Source organism: Gadus macrocephalus, chromosome 3 (assembly GCF_031168955.1).
Source record: "Gadus macrocephalus chromosome 3, ASM3116895v1".
NCBI classification, from domain to species: domain Eukaryota; kingdom Metazoa; phylum Chordata; class Actinopteri; order Gadiformes; family Gadidae; genus Gadus; species Gadus macrocephalus.
This window is the reverse complement of record NC_082384.1, coordinates 504,579-527,135: the sequence shown is the minus strand read 5'-3', so window position 1 is coordinate 527,135 and position 22,557 is coordinate 504,579. Positions and strand designations below refer to the sequence as shown.

Below are 22,557 nucleotides of genomic sequence, written 5' to 3'. Positions count from 1 at the left end.
CATCTGAAAACCAGGGAGCTGGGCGGGTGAAGGTGACTGCTCTGGTTTTAACAGGTGCATGGTGATCCAGGAGGCTACTCAGATGGCTGTTGTAGTAGTCCACTGCTTCGTCGGCTGATGAGAAAAGTGTGGAGAGATGCTGAAAGTCTGCTGACAGGTGTTCTTGGTTAATGTTTTTGAGATTTCTAAAACTGATATTTCGTCTAGGCTTGGAGAGGCTGGATGAGGATGGCAACTCCATAGAAATGATCTTGTGGTCAGAGACACCAAGGTCATACACCTGCAGGTTTGTGAGAGGGGCAGAGTTTGTGATGACCAGGTCCAAAGTGTGCCCCCTAGTGTGTGTGGGGACATCAACAAGTTGCTTTAAATTAAAGCAGTCCAATAGCTGAAGAAATTCAGCAGCAAAGCGGCAGGAGGGGGTATCAACGTGGATGTTCATATCACCTAAAATGATAACGTCGGCAGAGGATGTGCAGAAAGTTGTGAGAAGATTTGACATCTCAGGGATGAAAGATGTGTTCGGTTTTGGTGGTCGGTAAATAAGGAGGAACAGCACAGAGGAAGGGGGCTTACATTTAAAAGCAAGGCATTCAAATGAAGAGAGTTCAGGCAGGGGCTGCAGAGATTAAATAAATGGTCACATTCAGTTTTCTCTTGTGGCTCTTCCTATACAGGAACCCAAAGTGGTGATGGAGTAGGGATGGAGAGGGAGCAGGGAATGGTTCCTGAAGAAGGAGCAGGTTTGTAACTCAAACTAATAACTAATATTTGATATGTATTCTTTCACAATATTTGATTAAGTAAATTAGAAAAGTCTGATTAAAAATTCTTAATTAACATGTCTTAATTGTTTATGTTTATCTGTATTCCTTGTTATGATTGATTTATCATACATTGTGATTAGGGGTGTAAATCTCTCATGAAAAAAACGATCCGATTCGTATCTCGATACATGGTCACGATACGATATAAGAAAATATGCATGTTGTTAAAAAACGATTCAGTGCGATTCGATGCGATGCGATTCGATGCAGTTCAATAATTGAAAATATTCTGAATGAGTTCTTTTCATTTGTTCAATGAATATGAACAAACATTTTATTGTGAAATTAGTCTGTATGTAGTTTGTCTCACATATACAAAAAAATAATACATTTCAGTAATGGCACACATTGCAGCCAAATAAATACACCATAAGGAAATACAAAAAAAAAATATTTAAATATTAAATAAAATAGTAAAATAAAATATATTTTCTATACCCAAAGAAGTCCCTTGTTGATGGATGACAATACAAAAATAAAATAAAACAGAGCTAGGCCTTGGCCTTTTCTCATATTTAGAATAAATGCTTCTGCAAATTAAGTGCCTCTGCAAATCATACAGACTCAAGATAAGGTATCATTATACCAATTAATACATGTGCAACCTTTCACTGAGAACACAAATAGAGCTGCGAACTGTAAGAAGCTAGGAAATATCACTGCAAACACGAAGTAAAGCTGTGAACTGTAAGAAGCAGCAATAGGAAATATCTAATTTTGTTTAAACCAAAACCGCCATCCTGGCCTAGATTATTACTTTAATGTAATGGCCCAAATTGCTGCCAAACACAGCATAAGGAGAAAAAAAATATATATAAGTAGAACTAATACAATCCCTTTTTTTTAGATTCAGTTTCCTCTTTTAGTTAGATGTATGTTCTTGTAGGACATTTAGTGTATGCTGATATCCTTTAGCTACCTCCTAATAATTCATTTGTGCTTGAGTTTTTTAAGATTCTTCTTGAGAAAAATCAATTGATCGGCATGGTCACCCCTAAGTACACTGCGTTGAGAGGAAACAATATCTCCTGCGGTACTGAAAACTCTTTCTGATGCTACACTTGTAGCTGGTATGCAGAGGTATCTTTTTGCAATATCTGACAACAATGGTAAGTCCACCTGTGCTCTCCACCACTCCAGTGGATTGCCATTCATGGGCAAAAGGTTTCTCTCTCTGTACCTCAGGATTTCCTCGCTGACCTTCTCCCTGGAGCTTCTTGATGGTCTTACCACATATGTTTCTCCAAACAGCTGGTCCAGTGCTGTACTTTTCCTATTTTTACAAGGAGGACAATCACCTGACATGCAACACAATTACAGTATATTAAGCCACTCATTTGGTATTGCCATGATGACAGTTGATAACATTTACCATACCATTAAACATTACTTTAAATGTAGCAGCAGCAGTGTTAAATGTAAATGCAGAATGCAAAAACGCACCTCTTGGTTCTTCATGGACCTGGACTGGGCTGGACTGGACGGATGTTGGGTCTCTCTGATCTGGCTCTTGAATATCACTCGGACTGGGTTGGCTCTCCTCTACTTTCTAGTAGTAATAGTACAAAATAACAGGGATGATTATTGATGAGTAACCACTGACTAGGTAGATGTTTATCATCACAGAAAACAAACATTTTTGATTAACTAGTTGTCTAGTTCAATGCAGTAGCCCATCATTGACTGACACTCAACAATATGACTGCAATAATGACGAGAGGAAAGAATAGACAATACTATAACAATAATGCAAAAAATATTGTGTATTTAGACAGTTAATTTGTAAAGGGGAGGGGTAGCTTTAGCTTGCCTTATCATGCAGGTTTGTAGCTTAATCTGTAATGGACAAGAAGATCCTCTCGGTCTCACGGTCACTGAGGAAAGGCAGGGTTTTGAAGCGTGGATCCAAAGCTGATGCAGTACACAACAGGTCTTCAATGTTTGTGTACCGCTTAACAAAATCTTCGAGGAACACCTTCTTCATATCCTTAATGAGCCCTGTGTCCTCAGTAGTGGCCTCAAAGTGATTCTTTAGTTTTGCTTTGAAGGGGGCAATCAACGAAATTGTGGGCTGCTCATCTTCGCACATAACTGTGGTGATAACTTTGACAGGTGCCATCACTTTCACCATGTCCTCAGCATTGCTGAGGTCTCCTTCAGTAAGAGCGCTTACATCTTCTCCTTTTCTGAGCTCCCTTGACATAAGTGTGGCAAAAACTGCCGATTGTTGCTCCAAAAAACGTTCGAGCATGTCGTGGGAACTGTTCCACCGGGTAGTAACGTCATTGATGAGCTTGTGGGAGGGCAATGCCATTTGCTGTTGTTTTTGTCGCAGTAGTTCAGCACCCGCTATGTTACGGTGGAAAAATCCAACCACCCTCCTCACTTTCCCAAGCACCTTCGTAGCAGTGGTCACATGCAAGGCCTTCTGGGCAGCCAGATTTAATGTGTGCGTGAAGCAAAAAAGGTGAGGGGACATCTCGCCCTCTGCTCCCGCCACAACCATGTTTCTCGCGTTGTCAGTCACCAGTGCTGGGTCTTTATCCTCTATGTTCCACTCAAGACATGCCTCTTTCAATAAAGCCCCGATGTTTTTCCCCGTGTGTGACTCATTGAAGACTCTCGTCTGTAAAACATAGCTTGCCAACTCCCAATCCAGATTAACATAATGCACGGTTATCGTAATGTATGAATCCGTTGCACGTGATGTCCAGGCATCTGTAATTATTGCCACTCGTTCTGCACTTGAGAGCTTAGCCTTAAGGTCAGTTTTAGTTTTTTTGTACAGCTCGGGTATGCACGTTTCGCTGAAATGCTGTCTGCTTGGTATCTTGTACCTCGGCTCTAATTCTCTAAGCAGTTCGCGAAATCCGTCATTTTCAACGACGCTGTATGGCCTTAGGTCCATGGCGATGAAACGAGCCACACGCATCGTTATTGACTTAGCCCTCGCTGAATTGTAACTCAGTTGTGATTGAGTGAGAAACAGAGTTATATTTCTGTAGTCTGGGGTTATGCTGGTGCTGCTGCTGGTCGATGCAGTGCTGGCATCAAGTTCAACATCACTGGCATGGCGTCTCGAGATGTGTGTGCTGAGATTTGTAGTACTGCCAGTGTACTTAATTGCTGCCCTACATATTTTACATACGGCTTCACTTTTATCAAGTTTACCTTCTTTTTTAAAGAAGCCAAATGTCTTCCAAACTTTTGATCGGAGGGTCGATGGCGCATTGAAAATGGGTTCGCTGTGGTCAGACATCATTTCACTACAGACTTAATGTCAACATATGTTGCGTTATTCAAAGGGATAGCGGCACGCCTGATAGGCTTATGGTATGCGGGCTTTGGCCAATGACAGGCTGTCATTGTTGTGACTGAGCTCAAATGCACCAAGTCAGTGAGTGAGGGTTTCGGATAGCAACTTAACGTAGAGAAAAACACTTGTGAATCGGTTCATAACTTTTAAATCGGGGCACCAACCGATTCGTGTCATTTTAAAACCGATGCGGGACTTCACGCATCGATGTAGTCGTATCTTACAAGCTAAAAACGGATATCGATACGTATCATTTTTTTTTTACACCCCTAATTGTGATACTTGAACTGTGATTGAATCATACACTAGATATCTGGGCTGTCACAAATTACATTGAAAGCCTCTCTTTTATTGAAATAGATTCCTGACTGCTCTTTAATTTGTAGGAGGCAAGATCGTGGCATGCATTGATTTTATTACAGCTATGGGGTGTTTTTAGGCACAGCTTGGCGCATCGTCTTTGGACTTATTGCGTAAGAAATCGTCTGTTTCTCTGTAATTTCAGTTCTATTTTCTCTTCTGCCTCAACAGACATAGAGTTTGTGGTGCCTGACATTATCCCGTATGAGGACGGGAATTACGATGTAGTGGAACAGGATGACCAAGGTACTTTGTGTCTTTAGCACTTAAACTATAATTGCAGAACTTAAGTTTTTTTTAATTATAATGCTATGTTAATAAATAAATGGTCACATTTAGTTTTCTCTTGTGGCTCTTCCTATACAGGAAACCAAAGTGGTGATGGGGTAGGGATGGAGGGGGAGCAGGGAATGGTTCCTGAAGAAGGAGCAGGTTTGTAACTCAAATTAATAACTAATATTTTATATGTATTCTTACACAATATTTGATTAAGTACATTAGAAAAGTCTGTTTCAAAATCCTAAATGAACATGTCTTGATTGTTTATGATTATCTGTATTCTTTGTTATGATTGATTTAACATACCTTGTGATACTTGAACTGTAATTTAATATTCCTATACAGGAACCCAAAGTGTTGATGGAGTAGGCATGGAGAGGGAGCAGGGAATGGTTCCTGAAGAAGGAGCAGGTTTGTAACTCAAACTAATAACTAATATTTTATATGTATTCTTACACAATATTTGATTAAGTACATTGGAAAAGTGTGTCAAAATCCTAAATGAACATGTCTTGATTGTTTATTATTATTATCTGTATTCTTTGTTATGATTGATTTAACATACCTTGTGACACTTGAACTATAATTGAATTCTGCTACTCAGCTATGGGGAGTGTTTAGGTACAGCATGGTGCATCCTCTTTGGATTTGGCTACATTAAAAAATAACTGGTCAAATTAGGTTATCTCTTGTGGCTCTAACCGCATACAAGAACCCAAAGCAGTGATGTGGTAGGGATGGAGAGGGAGCAGGAAGGGAGAAAGGAAAACAAGGATGAAAAGATGGTGAAAAGTAGGAGAAAAAGAAAACATCAGACAGGTATGTCTTCAGGATCAGTCAATGATCTTAAGATCATATCTAAATAATCTACATGTTTTGGTGTCATATATCTTATTTGTATAGGCATACAATTTGCAATTTTATGAAAAGACAACTCCCAAATTGACTTCATATCCAGAGTGCACTGCAGCGCTAGACCCTCTGAGCAAGATGTAACATCCGAACTACGCATGTCTAAGCATTTTGCATTGCATTCAGTAAATGTTGTCACAAACATATGATCACATTACATCAGTACATTTGTAATGCACAATGTTATATTAAAGAAGAACTGGTGGTCACATTTAGTTCTCTCTTGTGGCTCTTCCTATACAGGAACCCAAAGTGTTGATGGGGTAGGGATGGAGGGGGAGCAGGGAATGGTTCCTGAAGAAGGAGCAGGTTTGTAACTCAAACTAATAACTAATATTTGATATGTATTCTTACACAATATTTGATTAAGTACATTGGAAAAGTGTGTCAAAATCCTAAATGAACATGTCTCCCAAATTGACTTCATATCTAGGGTTGAGCACCGAAACTCAGACGTAAACGGTAGTACCGAGATCGAATAAGAACACACATTTCGTTGCCTCATAACGGTGCCTGACTTTTTTTAACGCCCCCTGCCCCGCCTCCATGGTGTTGCGGCGTCAACCTGCGTTAGTGCTGGGCGCTTTACTGGTTCACACCGAATAACGGTTTGTATTTTCATTATGATATGATTTTCTTTATATACCGGTGTATTTGATCACACAATGTTCGGAACGCTGCGACTCACGACACTGACGGGACCCTTTTCTATATTGCGCTTCTAAACACACATGGTGCGACTACGAATGCGACTTTCTTTATAAGTCCATGACTGCGAGGTGTGGTATTTCAGGCCAACTGGTAAAAGAGTCACGGCTTTCAAACATATAAACCATAGCCTATGGGCGCCTCGGGACAGACTTGTCGACGTGCTGCGGCATCACTTACTTGATGTTGTTTTGATTGAAGATCGGCAGGTTGTAGTGGGTGCGTGCGTGAATGAATGAACGTGTGTGTGAGTGTGTTTGTGCGTGTTGCGAGCGTATGTGATTTCAAAGTAACAAACTAACTAACTCAAAGCCGATGCATGCATCAAAAACTATCTGTTCAAAACCAAATAAACAAATCAAAAACAGTCGCTTATTCGCTTCAAATACTTTCCTCTCTTTTCAAAACTTATGACTTAATACGGTGCGGTACCGAGCAGTTGAAAACAATGTTGGCGTCTCCTGTGGCTGCCTTACGCATCTGCGTTATATGACTTTGGCAGTAATGTTGCGCCATGCAGGCAAGTGTAAACGCGAGCAGTATAGCTGCCTGCTTTCAGCAAGTAATTTTTATTATTTGTAAAAAAAGAAAAATATATGTTTATCAGTCACAGCACTCAGCAGCCTTTCCTCTTTGTGTAAGTAGAGTGATTTAATGCCAACCGTAAATCTTGCATATAAAGTAGGCTAGCAAACACCGTTGCCATTCAACAGCGTGTGTGACAACGTGTGCATGCATGCAAGTGTGTGGGTTTTATTTTTTTTAAAGTACCGGTTCGAGAACCGTTTTAGCACCGGAACCGTTTAAAAGGTACAGAGAAGGCACCGGTATTGATAAAACCCAAACGGTACCCAATCCTATTCATATCCAGAGTGCACTGCAGCGCTAGACCCTCTGAGCAAGAGGTAACATCAGAACTACGCATGTCTAAGCATTATGCATTACAGGTGTAGCGGTTGCGTACTCTCTCGTTGCGTTGTGATTGAGACCACGATGGAACCATTGGCAGCCAGCCGTTTATTCTGGTGGAATATTTAACAGAGGAAATGCTCTTTGAGAACCCTCACAATGGCAGCCTCTCCCAGCCGGGGTATACATAGACTAGCCATTTACATGGAAATAAATATCACATTAAACAAATTAATATTTGAATGGGCGTTTGGTGACATACCTGGTGGAATATTTAACAGAGGAAATGCTCTTTGAGAACCCTCACAATGGCAGCCTAACATGAGAGAAAGACAAGCTGAAGTACACATTCTTGGCGAAGTCCACGCTAGCTAAGTAGCTACGACCAAAGCACATGGTAGCCAAGCTAGCGATCCTAAGCCTAAAGTCCATTTAAATGTAATAACCGATTCCAAGGAACACAATATATATATGTACAAGCAACAGTATATACAAAGTATTAATACAGTATTATGTACAATTAGACTCCCGTAATACATCGCCAAAGTGTGGGTTCATATTTAACTGCTCTGACTACCTACCTCTCCCAGCCGGGGTATACATAGACTGAGGAGAGGAGGCAGCAACGTACAATACAACCCCCGCATTCCGCTAGGGGGAGCTCTAGCACTCCAACCAAGGCTCCCACTACCACAGCCAGCGCAAGGATCTCGCTGGCAATGGCAAGTGGGAAGCATTAACCCTGCTACACAGGCAATATATGTTGTCACAAACCTATGATCACATTACATCAGTACATTAAATGCACAATGCAATATAAAAGAAGAACTGGTGGTCACATTTAGTTTTCTCTTGTGGCTCTTCCTATGCAGGAACCCAAAGCAGTGTTGTATCATATGCGAAATTCACTATGGTGTTGGTAGTGTGAGATGGAGCGCAGTCATGTACAGAGAGTAGAGCAAAGGGCTCAGCATGCAACCCTGTGGGGCCTCTGTGCGAGATTGTGAGAGTGGGGGAAAGGGGCGGGCCCATTCTGACCGCCTGTGGCCTGTTTGTCAAGTGACAAGTGACTATTACAGTGATAATGCAATTCCCTGTATCTAAATTAATATAACTGTTCTCTCCAGCAGATCAAGGATGTAGCCATTTCACTAACAAACAGTGTCACAATTCGACATCGGTGGAAGGTGTGAAGATTGTGCTGACAGAGCCGCTTCTGGGTCCTATCTTTATTCCAAAATTATTAAAAGGACAAAAGACCAGGTAAGTTTCAGCAAACAGCTTCTCATATTCTAATGAAAGGTGTCATATAATGTCGATTTAAGTCTTAGATTTGACTAAAAGTATTTTATGGGGAACGTGTTTAAAATGTGTGGAAAGTGTTGGAAAGAAAATGTCATTCAAATGGTAAAAAATCACCTATACATTTTCTTGTTTTTTACAGGTTCTTCTTCAGTGGCTTCCCTGCAAGAAATGGTAGGATTATTGTCCAATAATGTTCTACTTACATGTGTGTTAACAGGTATGATTTGTTGATTTGTGAGTCAACTTTGGGAACCCATAATGAATGGTGTTGGACAAGCTACCATTTAGATCGAATAGGCTGAGGTCTTTCTACCTTGTATAGGTTTATAACTTCAAGAATGAATACCTACGGTTGGATTCAAATTTCATATTGCAGAGCAGTTTACTTTCAGTGGCGTATTTTTAGTTTTATTTGTAGTTTATTTGTCATTTATTTGTTGGCTGTGAAAGAACAAAACGATTATTAGATAAGACCAAGGACAAATTTAAAATGATTGGGATTAAATAAATTATTCCATCTGAGACATATGGTATTAGATATGATGCTCTGTTTTTCGTTTTGTCAACGCAGTACGTGATTGGGCAGATCCTGACTGTATCATGTGTGTCTTATCCCCCTCTCTTTTGAAACAGTGGTATAAAGTGGAAGAACACCTGGGAGCCCCTCTCTTACGTTGCTGCTCCTGAGTCAGCAACTGAGGTAAATTAATATGAATAAGTCAAATAAATATCTTGAACAATAAATCCTCCAGATGTAGGGACAAAAGTCATTATTACGAAGTATGTAACCCAGTTTTGACCTATCCGATATGAGATTTCAGGGAAAGCAAAGAAGTTTAAACAAATTTGGCAGCCTTTCCTTGACTGTTTACTCTGGCATTCTGTAATATTACCTTGTAGGTAGTTATAAAAAAATATTTGTCTGATGTAAAAATGTCAATGCTGTCAGAAGGCAAGACTGGATGCACACAATGACAATAACTTATGCTTTTATGTACAGCATTCCAGGATCTCTGCAGGAGCAGATTGAGCGGAAGGAGGGATAATTTGACACGATATGTTGTAAAAAATGTTTAACTGGCCTCATCGCATAATAAAATCTATAAAAACAAACTGTTCAAAATGTTGTGTTGAGCTTGTGATCTTGTTGCAATCTGTAATGTCTCAGCAAAAGTGTTGTGATAGTTTTACATAGCCTATTTAATGTTTGAGAGTACACAGGTGTGCTGTATTGAGTGGCTTATGTTTAGTACCAAATTTGTTAAGAGGGAAGTTAACACCGAACCCTTCAGAAGAGCCAACTGCATTCAAACCCTATGTGAATCTTATTCACATAGGGTTTAATCTCAGGCCTAATGAAGAGCTCCAACACTGTTGAAATTGCATACTGCTGAATTGTATGATCAATAGAGAATTGAATAAAACCCTTACAGTGAAATTAGCTAATTAGGCTTTCTAGAATGAAGATGTAATGTCAATGTAGACACGCATGTTGTCGCTATTCCGTCAGGACAGTTAAAAGCCAAGGAGTACTTCCTGTGCCACATGAGAGCGGGCTGAGTAAAACCCATAAAGGCTAGCCGACTACTTTTTATATACTTTATATAAAAACAAACTATATCGATTTGATCTGCTGAAAATTGGGTTACATTGCAGTTTTGCCAGCGCACTAAATAACTTTTCATGACGGCCTACCTACGTCCTGTTTATTTTTTTATTTTCTGTTTAGTTTACGGGCTGCATTGCGTCACCCTATACTGGACATTGGGGTACACTACAGACATAAATAGGAAGCACACTCAGGAGGAGGAATGACCTCACACATGTGATACTTAATTAATTGTTTAAAATAACCCTGCCTCGTTAAATCAATGAGCTTTGTGTTTTGCTTTCACAAATAGGTTAAAGCTGTATCAATAAAATCTCTAAGTCTAAAATGCGGAAAATATAAACATATTCCAAGGTGCCCTTTTGAAGGACTCCTTGGAATATTTCCTAACCAGCAGACCCTAGTTTACGACAAAAACAAAACAATTGAGGCAGCTCCTTTGCCGCCTACGTGGTTTGGAGCCATGTCGAGCAGAGGGGGCTAACAACAACCTTAGCGAACGTAAGAGTCACGTGACGCGTTTTTTGTCACGTGGCAAAAAAACGTAGGCATGTCACATGTTTAAAGCCTTTATTTTATTTCATTAATTAAATATTAAAATATACATTATATATATATCTATACATCTCTATCTATCTATCTATCTATATATATATAATTATTTTAGTTATAATATTATAAGTTGACCATAGCTTTTATTCAATTATCGTTATAACAAGATCTGTATCTGACCATTGACCATCAACTCGGTAATTCTATGAATGAAATTCATAGACGCAAGGCCTTGGACCGTACGCCACCCTATCGCCATTCTCCCATCTTGAATTTAATGAACCATTCTTGTTACCTCGAGGAAGTCTGGTGGTCTCCGTATAATAAATAAATAAATAAATGTATTTATTTATTTACTAAACGGCTCTTCTCAATGCCGTGGAACGCTCCGTTCACTTGCATGGGCCTTCCCGACTTCCGGCGGTGAATTATCTTTTCCTTCCGGGCTTAAAGTTGTTTTAAAGTTGTTAAATTAAATATCGTTACACGGTTACGTAAAATAGCATAATCAGCAAAGAAAAAGATTTTATAGCCATGATTTAAACGGCATGCGAGCTGCTTTTTTCAGCGTCCATAGCAACCATAGCAACCATGTTTTTCTGTCGAGAGCTAAAATATTCTTCGTCATAACTATCAAACCCAAATACTAAAATATCCTATTGTCCGCCTCCGCCATTTCACGGAAAAATATCCTATTACCTCCCGCATATGTTGTAGGGGGCCTTGTTCGCTCGTTTTGGATAAATTCCAACGGGTCGTAATCTGTGGCGGAACAAACCACCTACGTGGTCGTATTTTCCGAGAGGACAGGCTGATACTGGACATTGATTGGTTTGTAGGTGGGCGTGAGTCTGACGTCACCGTTCACCGGTATAGCCTTCATGAATTAATGAAGAAACATGTGAACATAATTTCCTGCAGCTCAGTTCAGGCAGCCGCCCAGACAACGCACAATTCCCGCTTTGACCACAGCTATAGCCCTAGATAAAGAAATCAACAAAGCAACCCCCGCTCCTACAGTTACCCCGTCAGCAGCTAATTTCTCCTCTTGTGACATGTTGATATAACGTTGGACTATTAACATTACAATCAAACGTACGCTTCCCCGAGAGGTAGGCCTATGCCTATATACTGACAATAATGTGTTATCGAAATTTAACATAGCCTATTAAGGATACGTTTCAATTAAATGTAGCCTATGTAATCCAAGAGGTAGCTTAAATAAATAACAACAAAAATGTTGAGAACGAACCTATTTGCAATATGTTCAATAAGACGTAATCAGGGACAAAATAACGTTAAATGAAACGTTTCCCGAAAGGGAAATATGCCTTAATGACAATAATGTGCTATACGTTGACATTTAACATATTTGGGATACGTTTCAACCAAACATAATCCTAGAGGTAAATTAATGGCAAAAAATAGGTTGACAACGAACGTATTTGCGATATGTTCAATAACACGTATCCACAGCCAAGATACGTTTTTCAGACAAAATACGTTAAATGAAACGTTCCCTGAAAGGAAGATATGCCTTAATGACAATAATGTGCTGTACGTTGACATTTAACCTATCTGGGATACGTTTCAACCAAACATAATCCTAGAGGTTAATAAATAGCAAAACAATAGGCTGACAACGAACGTATTTGCGATATGTTCAATAAAACGTATTCACGGCCAAGATACGTTTTTCAGACAAAATACGTTAAATGAAACGTTCCCTGAAAGGGAGATATGCCTTAATGACAATAATGTGCTATACGTTGACATTTAACCTATCTGGGATACGTTTCAACCAAACATAATCCTAGAGGTTAATAAATGGCAAAAAATAGGCTGAGGACGAATGTATTTGCAATACGTTCAATAAAACGTAATCGCGGACAAAATACGTTTTATGACAAACGTAATTGAGAATGCCGAATAGTTTTCTGGGAACGTAATTTTGACGAGACAGGGTTGAGCAGGCAGCGCGATGAAGCCATTCATAGCTATTATTTCTTCAGAACAACATGATCAGGGGAGAGCGCGAACGCAGTCCCCCATTACCAGAAATTATCAATTTTATCCCCTTCAGCGTTTGCTAGTTGATAATTAGATTTTTTTTTAAGGTTTGTATTTAACTAGACGGATCTGATTCGTCATGTCTTTGCTATCGTCAACTGAGTTTCTGAGTTTTTTATCACTCAATCAAGGCCTCTACTCATGATCAACGGTAATACTTCTGATAAAGCACTGGCTGTCCAATTGTTTTTATATGGAGAGGGCAGCCTTCAGCAGGCTTTCAGGCTGAAAGGATAATGAGGCAGCCCAACAATCAGTTGATTCTTTCAGTTTCAGTTTTAATTTTACATTGGGGCTGCCCCTCTGTGATTTTTGCACCCAAGCTGATTGATTGGATTGGTTTGTAAGAGAAAATAGGAGAGGAGCAGTGCAGAGTGCTCTTTTATCTATGTGCGCTGTAGTCGCCTCTACATATTTACACGAATCAACACACCTAAAAGGCAAAGTTACAACAAAATAGATGAGTCGTCACCAGCACTTGCAACATGTAAGCTACAGCTGTTGATTACACTTCCATTAAATGCTAGTGAACCTCTCTAAAATAAAGTCACTGAAATGGTGAACATAAGCATAAGCAGAGTGCAGGGCTTGTCCTAGCTGTAGTTTTAGCTCTAAATATTTATCACTAGGCTGGATGTAGCCAACTGTGATGGCTTATCTGATGTGTTTTTTTTTACTTGTGCGTGTCGCAGAACACAAACACTCTCATGTTAATCTATGCAGCTGTCTACCAACACCATCGGCAGAGCTGCCAACTTTTCAAAAAACCTTGGAGTGAGATTTTGTCGGGGGTACCCCTGACAACGCAAGCTCAGATTTGAGAGAATTTTATTTAATTGGATGTTGAACCCATGTTGTACCCTGCATTTTGGTGGTTTGTGGGTAGGCCCCAAGCCATTGATAGGGGCGGCTCACTGGAGATGGGCAATATTGGTTACATTATGTGAAGCAAAGACATAGCTGAAGGTCCATCCCCAGGAAATTGTGGATCAAGTAGATGTGATTTCCTTCATTATAGTGGATTTCTGGGTGGTCTGCTAAAGATGTGCAATACCTGAACTTATTCTGATTCATGTTTGGCATCAGGACTTGTAGGGCCTAGTCTGGAGTTGGACATTAAACCAGAAAACTATTGTTGTTCCTAAATGACTGCCTATGTGTCACAATATAGCCTTATTCATAGACCAGTGTAAGATTTGACCTAGGTAGGTTGATTGATATTTTGACCACAACAATGGTATTAAACAAATTCTGAACTGAAACCTAACCTATGTTGTGAATAATTGTATTCTTAAGAGCACTTAATGATTTATGTTCAGCCAAAAACGACAAGATTAGTTAGGGAGATAAATTATTCTTCATTCAAAGCCTCCCACCACTTGGTCCATTAGAAACAGTGCTTAAACAGTACAACTTTTTCAAGCAATAAAAGATGAATGCATTACAAAAATAACTAAAAATGAAGTCATCCGTATCAGATGCAGATCAGAAGCTAGTCCTCGTCTATGATCTGTGGGCACGGTTATACTGGCCTGTGGCCTTCTTGGAGGCCTTGAGGACATCTGAGGGGGGCTCCCATTTGAAACAGGGCTCCAGGTCGGCCATCTTTATGGTCATTATTGAGGACAGGGTGCCATCCAGTGCTAGGCTGTTTCTGGTCTTGGTTTTGTTCGCTCCTCTGCATGTTTGTCAGTCTGTCCTGGCTGTAGCTCTCGCTGACCTGTCTCCTGCTCCCTCTGTCCCGTGTGTTGCTCCTCTGTCTGTTGTCCTGTCAGTGGTTCTGGCTGTTCTGGCTGTTCTGTCAATGTGTTTCTCTGTCTTTTTTCACTTGGCTGCTTCTTTAAATAAAATAAAAGGTTTCGCTTTTGTCCTGCCAAAGGTCTCTTACGGGACATCTTTGAAACCTTAAAGAATTAAAATGGCGATCATGTTGGTTTAATAACTCTACTCTCAATTATAAGAACATGCCTACTTCTATTGCACACATTTCTTGTAGCCTATTATTTATGTTAAGGTCACCACACTAAATCAAGTCCACAGACACGCACAAACACAAACAAATAATTTCAAGATTTAAAGTTTAAGAGAGTGAGTTCTCAATTGAAATGCATTTCATTGTAACATACCTTGTAAGTAACGTCTCAGATGAGAGTTTATATTCCCATCTGACTTCTCGAGGTTGTTTTTCCCGCCGTCTCACTATTCTTCTGTCGCTAACTTCGGATGCAGGTTCAGTGGCGCTCAACAGCGCCATCTACCGTCGGGTAGTTTGGAAAGGAACGAACGCGTCTCTTTTTTTTTTTGTGTGTAAACAGGCAAAAGAGTGTGTCACACGGTGAAACCGTGAGAGTTGGCAGCTCTGCATCGGGCGTGTTTTTTCAGCTTTGCTCTCATAGGTGGTTTTTGGAAATGGATGAATTATAAAATACATTTAGCAATTTCATACTACAGATATATTTAACAAATGCTTCTTACCCAAATAACTACTGCATGTTATTTCTTAATTATAATTTGTTCTAATGTCATTCCTTTTAGGGAAGAGCAGAAGTGAAAGTTAGGTGGCAATCATGCACGAAATGGTAAGTTCTTCCTAAATTACAACAAACAACTTAAGTTGCATCCATGGAACTGAGCATCACATCACAATGCAGTTATGGACAGCATGCAACATATACAGATAATGACAGGACAAACACAACAAGATAGCATGCAGACAAAGTGAATTATCTGGGTGTTTTGTTAAGGGCTGTTATGGCTGCAGGTACCAGGCTGTTGCCATAGTGAGCCCTCCTGTGGGCGGCTATTGACCGGTGACCATCCGTCAAGTCTCTCAGCCCCCATGGCCCGATTCCATTGCTCTATAATCGTTTCACACAGTGACCATCGGAACACACAAAATGATTGCCTAGTTTGACACCGGCATAATTGCACACAAACACTTGAATTGCTTTTAAGATGCTATATCAGGGGCGTAGCTTGGGCCGGGGCTTGGGGGCCCGGCCGTCGCGGGCCCCCGCCCGACCGTGGCTGGCCCCCCGCCGCCGCCCGACAGTCGCTGCGCTGTGTAAGCAGCGCGGTAGTGATATCTTAAAGTGATTGTAGAAAGGAACTGACTGGGTTTTATAGACTCTCTTCTCTCATAACATCTAGTGTGGTCCCGTGTGTCTCTACCCGAGCCGTAGGTATTTGTAGTTTTTATGTGTTCCCTCCCTCTCCTCCAGAGACGTGCCCCTTGCCCCGGCCCTGGCGCTCGGCCCCTCGCCATCGCCCTTTCACCGTCCACCCTAACCCCTCCCTCTCCTGGCCCTTACCATAACCACTCCCTCATCTGGCCCTAACCCTAACCTTAACCCTAACCATAACCACTCCCTCATCTGGCCCTAACCCTAACCTTAACCTTAACCACTCACTCATCTTACCCTAAACTTAACCATTACTCATCTGGCCCTAACCCTAACCGTCCTTCTCCCCGGGCTTTGACCCCTGACCCCGTCTTGACCCTGGCCCCAACCATGTCCCCCTTCTGGTCCCCCTCACCACTATTCTCAGGTCAAAACACCCCCCGTTTGGCTTGACCCAGCACCGCTCGTGCGTGTGTTTATGTGTGTGTGTCTGCCCCTCTGTCATTTCCATTAGTTTCTATGGATTTATCTATTGATTTATCCGTTTATTATTTTTAATTTATCCCCTTATTGTATTGTTTTTATTCATCTGCCCCTCTAAATGCATTCGTTTATGTCCTCTTGGTACGTTCGTTTGTATTATTTCATCCGTCCCGTTCACTCTGTGTGTACTTCCCCATGTATTCCGACTGCTACCTGGTACCGGTTTCTTTGGCGTCCTCTGCTGGCCATTCCACTCTGGCCTGTGATTGGCTCCCCCACTCCCGGGCCGCCATCTTAGAACGATGACGCGTTACGCAAACCTACTCTGACGCTTCCGTGTTATTCCGTTACTTTTATTATTTTTCTTGTTGTTTTGACCCCTTGTCCTCCGCGTTGGTTGCGTTTCAGTTCCCTTTATTGTGTTTATTCACCTGCCCCGACCAGTGTATTTGTTTATGTCCTATTGGAATGTTTATGTACAGTGGATCCGCTCTCTATGTCCTGGCACCTGATTGGCCCTCCCGTGCTGCCATGGGCGCCTTCGCGAGTGCCCAACGCGGAAGTCCCGCCTCCCCTGCTTCCTGCCCGCGCAGTGAAGTCCTGTTTGTGTGCGTATGTACCTGTTACTGTCACCGCGGCTCGGATTTTGTATAGGCTATTTCTCACGGTTTGCTATTGCTTCTGTACCTGATGAAGTCACATGTAGTGACGAAACGTCGTACTATTATCAACGATAAATAAATCCAAATAAAACAAGGATTTTTATCGGACCACACGTGTTTTTCCCTTTTTGAACCTCTCGCCATTCGCCTTTGAACGCAACAAACCATTTAAGATGCCTGCCCCGAGCCACCGCGACGACTGGACCCTGGTCCAGCACGGACGACGCCACTACAGACCCCGGGACCCATCATACATCCCTCCTCAGTCTACCATTTAGACCTCTGAATACCATGAAACGCACTTACGCGTCGTTCGCGGACCCTCACGGGCGCGACTGGGTTCCCTGCGACCACCCTCCACGTGGCTGGGAAGCCCGCTCACGACCCGCCCGTTACCCGTCTCCCGTCGGGTCGGCCTCGTATCCCCCAGATTTCCTGTCAAAGGCCTACCGGCCCGCGTTCTCGCCGCGACGCGATGAGCGCAGCTACCAGGAAGCTAACGCGTATCAGCACTTCCGCCGCGACGCACGTGACCGAGGCCTACCTACCGGCCCTCCACGACCACGCCACCAGGTGCCCTCCAGACCGGGTCCTAGGCCCCGCCCCCGCCCTCGGCCTGATCCCAGGCCTCCTGAGACGTCTGCCGCGCGCTCCAGACCCCTAGCTCCGGACCCCTCTCGTTCCGATGACCCGGACTTCGCCCTGAAGAACCGCCTCATCCTCGCGGCCATCAAGGCAGCCCACCACCTGGACAACTCCTCCGGCCCGGACCCTCTCCCCATCATCGCCAGGCTCATCGCCTCCTTGACGGCCTCCATCCGCCCTGCTGTCCCTAACGCCGCGATCCTTGCCTTTCTGGATGGCAACGCGCGCAACTGGGGACACACCACCACCATCCTCCTGAGAGACCACTACAGGGCTACGGTGGCCCAGAAGGTGAGAGACCTCTCCTGCCTGGCGGACCCTGCCTGGCGCCGCAACTTTGAGGTGGCTGCCTCCTGGGCCGCTCGCCAGTACGGTCACCGCCTCCGCCAGGACACGCTGGACGCCCTCCGCTCCCAGTCGTGAGCTGGATGCCCCGGACCCCGCGGACGCCCTGCATGACGGCTCCCTGCCCCCCTCCGACTTGCCGCCTCCCTCCCCGGACCCCGGGGTCCTGAACAGCGATGACCGCGAGGACCGCTCTCCGTCCCAGAACAGCTGCTATTCCCTCGCCTCCTCTCTGTTCCTCCCCACTTCCTCCCCCCCTATGCCCCTTCTCCATCCCCCTGCAGGCTTGGGACCCCCTCCGGCCGCGCCCCTGCCGCAGAGAGCGACACCTACCTACGTCCTGCCTTGGCTCCGGACCCTCGCCACGCCCCCTCTGCCAGCTCCTGCGTCTCCCGGCACGACACCTCCCCATGTGTCTGCCCAGACCAGCGCTTCCGCCCTGCCACGGCGTCGGACCCTCGCCACGCGCCTTCGGCCAGCTCCTGCGTCTCCCGGCACGGCACCTCCCCAGGTGTCTGCCCAGACCAGCGCTTCCGCCCTGCCACGGCGCTGGACCCTCGCCATGCCCCTTCGGCCAGCTCCTGCGTCTCCCGGCGTGACACCCCCGAGTGTGTCTGCCCTGACCAACGCTCGTTGGGACGCTGCCCCTGTTGATACCCCCGTTGACTCCGTCCGCGCCCGGCATACCTTCAACCCTCCGGCTGACAGCGCCACCCTGGACACGCCCACCAGGGTGTTTACCAAACGCGTCATTAACGCGATTAGGTCCCGTGTGACCTCTGATCCACCCGCGGATGACGTCACGCCGATGGCTCACACACGCATGTTCTGTAGACGTGCCAACACCGCCAGTAGGCTTTCCAGGAAGCCTCGGCGTGCTGCTCCACCACCGAGGGACTCATCTCCGGAGGCCTCTCCGTAGAATACCTCCAGGACGTCACTGCATTGTGTGGGGTTGGGAGGCTGATTAAGGTTAGTCATATGATGATGGCCCGTGCACCCGGCGTCGCCGCCTGTGGCGGCGCCGACCTTTGTTCTCAATCCTAACCCTAACCCTTCCTCTGACTAAGCCCAACTGGGTGAAACGTTAGGAACGCTCTCTATTTCTGTGGATGTAAAGTCAGTTATTCTGGTGAACTGTTGTTTTAGCAACTTTGGAGTTTTTAATTTGGATGTACTTTATTTTAATTATTTTACTTCGTTTGTTTTAACTTACTTTTAAACAAAGTCTGTTTTTACTTGGTCAACCTGCATTTTGGAGCGATTAAACGTTATACTTTTTTAACACCTGTGGAAATTACCTCATTCCCTTTGGTTTTAATCAAATCTCCTTCAAATGCTTTTTTGGCTGGTGAGTACAGAGACATCTACGTGTTCAGCTTTTTTTTTTACTTTTGACTGTAATCAGTTTTTGGGATATTCTACAATCCCATCGGGGGGATCAACGACATCCTGTCACCTAACCCAAGCACAGCCTACCTCCCAGCTAAAGACTACTCGACGGAACCGATTGGGGAAATCGATTTTATTCTTGCTAAGCTAACCATGCCTCCTAGCTAAAAGACATTGCACCAGCTGACCGGTTATGACATTATTATTATTTTACATTCTTTGTTTATCTTATGGTTATAACTGCATCTATTGTTTTAATCGCCATCTTTTGCAAGCTACGGTTTTAACCTTATTCTAATTTAGTTGATTTTACATCTCTCTTTTATCTTTTCCTTCTTTTCTCTATGTTGGTTCTTTTTTAAAAACTCCAACTCCCAAACCCCCTCCTCTTTTTGTAAATAGTCCTAGGCCTTTTTTATTTTCATTCCATTTTATCTTCTAACGAAATGGCTAATGATTTTAGAAATAGGTTTAGCCTATTGGGTAGGCCCACTCACCTTACAGACCCACATAAACACATAAAATTGACTCCGGTCGGGACGAGTCCTTCAACTGATCTAGACCCGAAATTAATCAAACATTATTTTCAAATATTACAATCAATTCATCATACAGAAATTCTAGAAAAATCCATTAGAACAGGCATCCCACCATTAGGGAAAGTAGGAAAGTAGCTCAACTTACAGCATTCATTAAACCGGCGGCACCTGACGATCTGGTCTTAAACAAAATTAAAGAGAACACAATGGAGGACATGATTATAAATGTAAAGACCTTAATACAACATTATACACATACTATAGCAAAGATCCGTACTAACCTGGGGCCATTTAACAATGAGGCCCTCGACAGAGCCCTCCGGTGGGCCCACCAGCGCTATGGCAGACCCCTTACTCCGTCTTCCATCTCCGCACTACGGCTGCTGCTGTCGGCCCCGGATCCGCCACCGCCTGCCACTCCGCTGCTCCTCTCGGACCTTGGGGCCTTTCCACCGCTTCCCAGACGACCACAGTCCACTATGGCACCTTTCAAGCATCGAAACACTTTACAGTTTTTCTCAGTCGCTTTGGTTCATTTCTCAAATCAGAATTGAAATTCTCAAAACTACCTGTTCAATCTTCACATCAGTGTGTCACTTGTGCACATGAAAACAGTTTCTCATTTATTTGAACACGTTGCGAATGCTTTGGTACATCCATGCACATGATTATGTACAATTCTCTGCTCTTTCCTACATTATCAATTGCTTATATCATGTTGATCAAAATGTATTGCAATGGTCTCTATGGAATAGTCTCACCCCGACAACATTTAGGTATTAGTTCATCAAGTCTTTACATGCAAAATGGTTGAACAAGTTGTCATATGTCAAGCCTATTTCTATACACTGGCATTAGACTCTTTTTTTTGTTATTTTTTCTATATCTGTCCTGAATTGGTAAATTGCTACCAGGTGAATCTTGACTTTCCCTAAAGAAGGGAAATCTGTGAAGTGTTAGATCAACCAACGATCAACCAGTACTGGAATAGCTCAAAGGTGCATCTCCTGAACCATGAACTGGCAAGTATATAGCTGGAGCACAACACAATGTTACATTGTCTGAGAATATGTGGCCCAACAGACAGGAACGTCAGGAGTTGTAGGATGACTGCACTGCACTGTAATTCCTACAGCAATGCATGTACAGTTTACCTTAAGGAGATTTTCCTATGTTCACATTTCTAGCAATGACATGGTCTGTCAACAAATTACAGCACAGTCAAAGCGTAAATGTGAATCTTGTCCAATCTCTTGCAATCAATCTCCCACATACACTAAGGTGTAACTTACAATTTACAATAATTGTCTTCAAAACTTTAGACATAGTTTACATCAGAACATCCCTCCAGAGTACACTGTTATATTGACAACATGACTAGGCAATTTGACTGTCTTATCCGTAGACAATGACACAAGGACTTGTCATTCTGATGGCACTGAGATGTTCATTGAAACAGATATTTACTTTTGAGAGATGAACTAAGGATTTTGAGCAAGAGGCTGGCTTTTGCAGTTAATCCATGGTGTTTTTCTATTTGAACACTTTGTTTTGAGAAATGCACTTACTGCTTTGCAAATTTCAATTCTCATCTGAGAAATGTTCCAAAGCGACTGAGAAAAACTGTAATGCTACCGTCCAGGCCACTAACTATTCCTTCACTTCTTACCCTTCCAACTCTATGCCCTAACTTAACCCGACGTTTTCCTACATCTGCCCCTCAACCACCGCGACCTAGCCGCGTCCCGCTACCACAAGGCCCACAGCGCTTACCAGTGACCAGGCCACGTCCTCCTCCGGTCGTCCCACCGGTGCGGACCACCTCGGCAGTCATTGACCCTCCTGGCGTCCTGGAGACGAGCCTTGGATCTCCCACGCCGGACCCGGAGCCCCCAGTCACCATTACCGCTTCCTCAGCTCCTAGACCCAACCGTCTCTCCCTCGCAAGTGCCACGACCCGGAAGCGACTCTGTCCGTCGTCCTCCTCGCCGGCGCTGACCACTCCACCACCTGGTCAGGCGGTGTTACCTTCCATGACAAGGAACAAGATAATCATCACTAAGAATGGCTCAATTCAGAACTCTGACTCACTCACAGGTTGCGTGGAGATTCACCCTTGCCCTCTCACGCCTCCTCTGACCACTCCTGCTGTTGTTGCCCTTGTCCCAGTGGGGAAAGGTCCGAGTCGCCAAACCCCGACTTCTCCTTCCCTTTTCTCTTCCCCTATGCTCAGTGCTTCCTACCACCAGCCCTGCATACACCCCCCTACTGTTACGTATTTTAAGAATCTAAGCTACCCACACATAGACCCATGAAGCAGGACCAAACATATTAGCCGTAAATACTACACATAGCCACAAGGGGTGCAGGACATTACTGAAGGCTGCAATAGATACTTTAGCCACAGAGGGCAGCACCACAGACCAGGCGAGGAAAGCCGGGATTACGTCACACCGGTTCCTCACAATACTTCCGGACCGCGCTGATCAGATCATAACAGACTACAGATCCACATTGTCCTC

General features: G+C 43.5%; 1 protein-coding gene and 1 long non-coding RNA gene across 2 annotated transcripts; one reads left to right on the top strand and one right to left on the bottom strand.

Moving 5' to 3' along the window:
- Nucleotides 1-904: 904 nt before the first annotated feature.
- Nucleotides 905-4,413, bottom strand: LOC132453764 (E3 SUMO-protein ligase ZBED1-like). Its single transcript, XM_060046705.1, has 2 exons — nucleotides 2,271-4,413; nucleotides 905-2,125 (listed from the first exon to the last, which is right to left on the bottom strand). Exon 1 carries the CDS (start codon nucleotides 4,087-4,089, stop codon nucleotides 2,659-2,661), a length of 1,431 nt encoding a protein of 476 aa, XP_059902688.1. The 5' UTR covers nucleotides 4,090-4,413; the 3' UTR covers nucleotides 905-2,125; nucleotides 2,271-2,658.
- A 2,716-nt stretch (nucleotides 4,414-7,129) lies between these two features.
- Nucleotides 7,130-10,231, top strand: LOC132453763 (uncharacterized). Its single transcript, XR_009524791.1, has 5 exons — nucleotides 7,130-7,349; nucleotides 8,065-8,574; nucleotides 8,756-8,787; nucleotides 9,250-9,316; nucleotides 9,617-10,231. It is a non-coding gene; the product is annotated as an uncharacterized LOC132453763 (long non-coding RNA).
- The last annotated feature ends 12,326 nt before the right edge of the window (nucleotides 10,232-22,557 follow it).

Coding starts and splice junctions, on each gene's coding strand:
- LOC132453764 (XM_060046705.1), bottom strand. CDS start 4,089: ATGATGTCTGACCACAGCGAACCCATTTTCAATGCGCCATCGACCCTC.